Source organism: Microcaecilia unicolor, chromosome 14 (genome assembly GCF_901765095.1).
Source record: "Microcaecilia unicolor chromosome 14, aMicUni1.1, whole genome shotgun sequence".
Taxonomy (NCBI): Eukaryota; Metazoa; Chordata; class Amphibia; order Gymnophiona; family Siphonopidae; genus Microcaecilia; species Microcaecilia unicolor.
In genome coordinates, this window is record NC_044044.1 from 3,495,274 (window position 1) to 3,499,509 (window position 4,236).

At 41.9% G+C, this 4,236-nt stretch overlaps 1 protein-coding gene across 1 annotated transcript; it reads right to left on the reverse strand.

The window, feature by feature from the left end:
- Positions 1-381: 381 nt before the first annotated feature.
- On the reverse strand, positions 382-1,383 carry LOC115458149 (olfactory receptor 1019-like). Its single transcript, XM_030188002.1, has one exon. The coding sequence runs from the start codon at positions 1,381-1,383 to the stop codon at positions 382-384; it is 1,002 nt and encodes a 333-aa protein (XP_030043862.1).
- Positions 1,384-4,236: the final 2,853 nt, after the last annotated feature.

Consider the following 4,236-nt stretch of genomic DNA (forward strand, 5'->3'; position numbering starts at 1 on the left):
ACTGCATGGCTTCACAGCGTTCTTTAAATATCGAGGGCAAAAAAAAAACCTGTGAGTGGTAGTCATATAGTTACACAGCGTTCTGTAAATATCGAAGGCAAAACACCTGTGCAAAAAGTAACAATCGTAGCAGTGCTGTAAAACAAAGTCGCAGCTACTTAGCAACAAAACTAGCCTCGACTTTGGTTTACAAGGCTTCTACGATTGTCACCCCTGCTGTGTTTATTCCTCTGGCTGTCTTTGCATGGAGGACTCTTGTTCTTCTGTGGTTGTCGTAAATGCCTTTATTCACCTGTGTGTAAAAGCCACAAAGCTGTCTAACGTGACCTCCAAAATTAAATATATTGCGCTCAGTGCCAGTTACTTACATAGTAAATCTTGCTATATTCTTATGCACAATCTTGAAATCAGCCAAAGCCTTATTTGAGTAAGGTTCAAAAAGTCTTTACTTGAAAATACTTTTGACGTTCTGCTTATAGCTTTCCTCAGAGCCACATTTAACTCTTTGCTTCTCAAGCTATAAATGAGGGGGTTTAGTAGAGGGAGAATGAATATGTACATTGTGGTAGGCAGCTTGTTTGATTTCAAAGAGTCTCCTGACTGGGGCTGCATATACATCCCCAGCATACTCCCATATAACAGAATGATGACAGTAAAGTGGGAGGAGCAGGTGGAAAAAGCCTTGCTTTTCCCCTCTCTAGAACGGATTTTAAGGATAGTAGAGATGATAAAGACATAGGATGTCAGCGTTAGGAGACATGGGGTGACAGATGCAAATGCCCCTTCGGCAAAAGTAATAATTAGAATAACTGAAGTGTCTGTGCAAGAAAGTTTCTGTAGTGCTGTAAGTTCACAGAAAAAGTGATCGATTATATTGGAGTTGCAAAATGAAAAATGGGATGCAGCAATAGTGTGAGGCAACGGTGCCAACAAACCTGTTATCCATGTGACAGCTGCAAGAAGAGCACAGACCCTCTTATTCATGATAATAGGGTAATGCAGTGGATTGCATATTGCAACATAGCGATCATATGCCATAGCTGTTAGAAGAAGATATTCTAATTCAACACAAGTAAAAAAGCAATGCATCTGTAGAATACATTCGTTGAAAGAAATTGTGTTACTTTTTGTCAGGAGAATTTCCAGTAATTTTGGCACAGTAACTGTTAGGGCAGAGATATCTAGGACGGACAAGTTGGCCAAGAAGAAATACATGGGGTTGTGCAAGTGTCGATCAACACACACTATGCAGAGAACAAGGAGGTTCCCCAGAACAGCCATCAGGTAAAGAAGTGAGAAGAGAGAGAAGAGTGGGAGCTGCAACTTGGGGAATTCGGAGAACCCCAGAATCACGAATTCTGTCAAAGTGCTGTGATTTCCCATTTCCCTGGATTCCTATTTCATGGGCTGCTGAAAAGAGAAATGAGCCAGAATGAAAAAAAAAGTATTTAACAGAAACTAGACAATAGTAAAACAAACATCCCCCACCTCTTTCCCTTGGATCTTCCACGCGCCTTCTGTCTCGCTGCACCCTACGCCTGGAATAAACTTCCTGAGCCCCTACGTCTTGCCCCTTCCTTGGCCACCTTTAAATCTAGACTGAAAGCCCACTTCTTTAACATCGCTTTTGACTCATAACCACTTGTAACCACTCGCCTCCACCTACCTCCTCTTCTCCTTCCTGTTCACATTAATTGATTATTTATTTTTTGTCTATTAGATTGTAAGCTCTTTGAGCAGGGACTGTCTTTCTTCTATGTTTGTGCAGCGCTGCGTATGCCTTGTAGCGCTATAGAAATGCTAAATAGTAGTAGTAGTAGTAGTACTTTTGCACCGAGTACTCCTCAGCTATACAACTTAATAACACATGATGAGCCTCCATTCTCCACCTCTGCCTGTTGGCTCCAGTACACAGTTATTCCCAATTGGAAGCTTGGTATTAGTGGACAGAAAGCAAGAAAAAAACAAAAAAAACAAAAACAAAGGCGGAGAATGTAACAAGTACTTGCAACAGAGGTGGGGATAGTGATTTACAAGGTGGTGGATGGGTCTAGGAAGAGGGCTAAGGTTGATGCAAAAGTTGAGGGAGAACACTAGCTTGGGGGGTGGGGGTGGGGGTGGGAAGAGGGATGTTCTGGTGGATAAAAGACAGTGGTCCTAGTTAGATAGAGTTATAAAACCTAGTATATTATCTACTATAATAAAACTCACCCTCAACGTTCTGAGGACACTGACGTCAGTGAAGCCAAGCCATGACTTCCTTCAAAAAGGTTCGAAGGTTCGTGGTGGTGAAGCCACCAAAATCGCTCCGGGAGCTATGGCAGAACAACGAAGAGGTAGGGAGGGAGGCGGGGTGGGGGGGGGGTGGGAAATCGCTCTGGGCCCCGCCCTCCGTCAAACGTCATGACGTTGGGGGCGGAGCAATGGCAGAACAACGAAGGGGTTGGCCAGGGAGGGAGGGAGGGGGGGGGGGGTGTTGGCGACGAAAACATTGCTAGCGCCCGTTTCATTTGCTCAGAAACGGGCCTCTTTTACTAGTAGAATATATTATAGAAGATAAAGACCATACTGCTTGTTAGTCTGCACATCTACCACTCCTGTTCAACTTTAGAACCCCTTCTCTGAAAAAGCAACAGGGCAACCGTTTTATATTATCGATAGGTATACCCTTTATTGGCAGCCACAGCTTCTCTTTGTGAGAAAAACTATTGTGCCGAGTGAAATGAACAGCGATTGCTATATTGTGATTAACTGCAGTGTCCGAGTTCTTAGAGTGAGACGTTAGTGCTGCAATGTACCTTTGTTTACATTATTCAGAGGGGTTTTTTTTGAGAGGCACAGTGATGTCTTTCTGACGTCATTGGGAGCGATTTTTTTTCTTTTAAGTTTTTAATACAGATTTTTCAGTTTTGACGTATATTTTTAAGATTATCGTTTCAGTGTTATCTTATTCATTTTCAGCTAGTGGGTCGTTTCTTGATTTTTATATGTCGGTGCTAACTCATTTGCATAACATTTTATTAGAAACTTAAATACTGTCTAATTGCTCCAAATTACAAAGGTTTTAATGAGTCTTTGAACAATAAAATAACTTTTACTTACATGTAGCCTCATAAGCCCAGGGTACCTTTTTTCTTATTAGGACACCACTGACTGACTTTCATCATCGGCTACCCCACCTACCCGACACCGCAGAGAAAAACTCTCCTATCTACATTTAACCATGAGAGAAAAGTCTGCAGTGTCCAGGCTCATGAAGAACAAAACAATTTTATAAATTCACAGTTCAAATGCTCATCAAATGCTCAGACAGACCTATGAAACTCTACAATAGGTCTTAAAAAGAAGACCAAAATGTATTTCTAAACATACAAAAAAGATACAAAAAAGTCAGCCAGGTTGAACAGTTCTATATACTACTACTACTACTACTACTTGACATTTCTAAAGCGCTACGCAGCGCTGTACAATTTAACATAGAAGGACAGTCCCTGCTCAAAGGAGCTTACAATCTAAAGGACAAATGTACAGTCAGTCAAATAGGGGCAGTCTAGATTTCCTGAAAGGTATAAAGGTTAGGTGCCAAAAGCAACATTGAAGAGGTGGGCTTTGAGCAAGGATTTGAAGATGGGTAGAGAGGGGGCTTGGCGTAAGGGCTCAGGAATTTATTCCAAGCACAGGGTGAGGCGAGGCAGAATGAGCGGAGCCTGGAGTTGGCGGTGGTGGAGGAGGGATTTGTCCTGTGAGCGGAGGTTACGGGCGGGAACGTAAGGGGAAATGAGGGTAGAGAGGTAATGAGGTGCTGCAGACTGAGTGCATTTGTAGGTAAGAAGGAGAAGCTTGAACTGTATATGTGCACTTAGCTTTGCCATCCCAGGTTTTTCAAAAGCTCAGTCGCTACTTGTATTTTCCTTAAATCAGTCCATGGCTACAACTCATAAAGATCCACGTTGTTACTCCCAATCTTTCTTATTCCTCTGTTATTAGCAATATTTTGGATTTTACTATTTTTGCAGCTTTTGAGTTGTCTGGATGATTGAATTTTGGTCTGTAAGATAGCAGCCGATTATTTTGTTTTTTAATGTTTTTTTATATTAGATATTTTGGCTCTGTTTTTTAGTTGATGTTTAACCCCTGTGGGGATACATGTAGTGTTGGTTTTACTTGTGTCTTTATTTTCCCTTCAATACTGCTGTATGTCTGTGTGCACGCTGCCATCTCCTGGAGAGCGGTTGG

Coding starts and splice junctions, on each gene's coding strand:
- LOC115458149 (XM_030188002.1), bottom strand. CDS start 1,383: ATGGGAAATCACAGCACTTTGACAGAATTCGTGATTCTGGGGTTCTCC.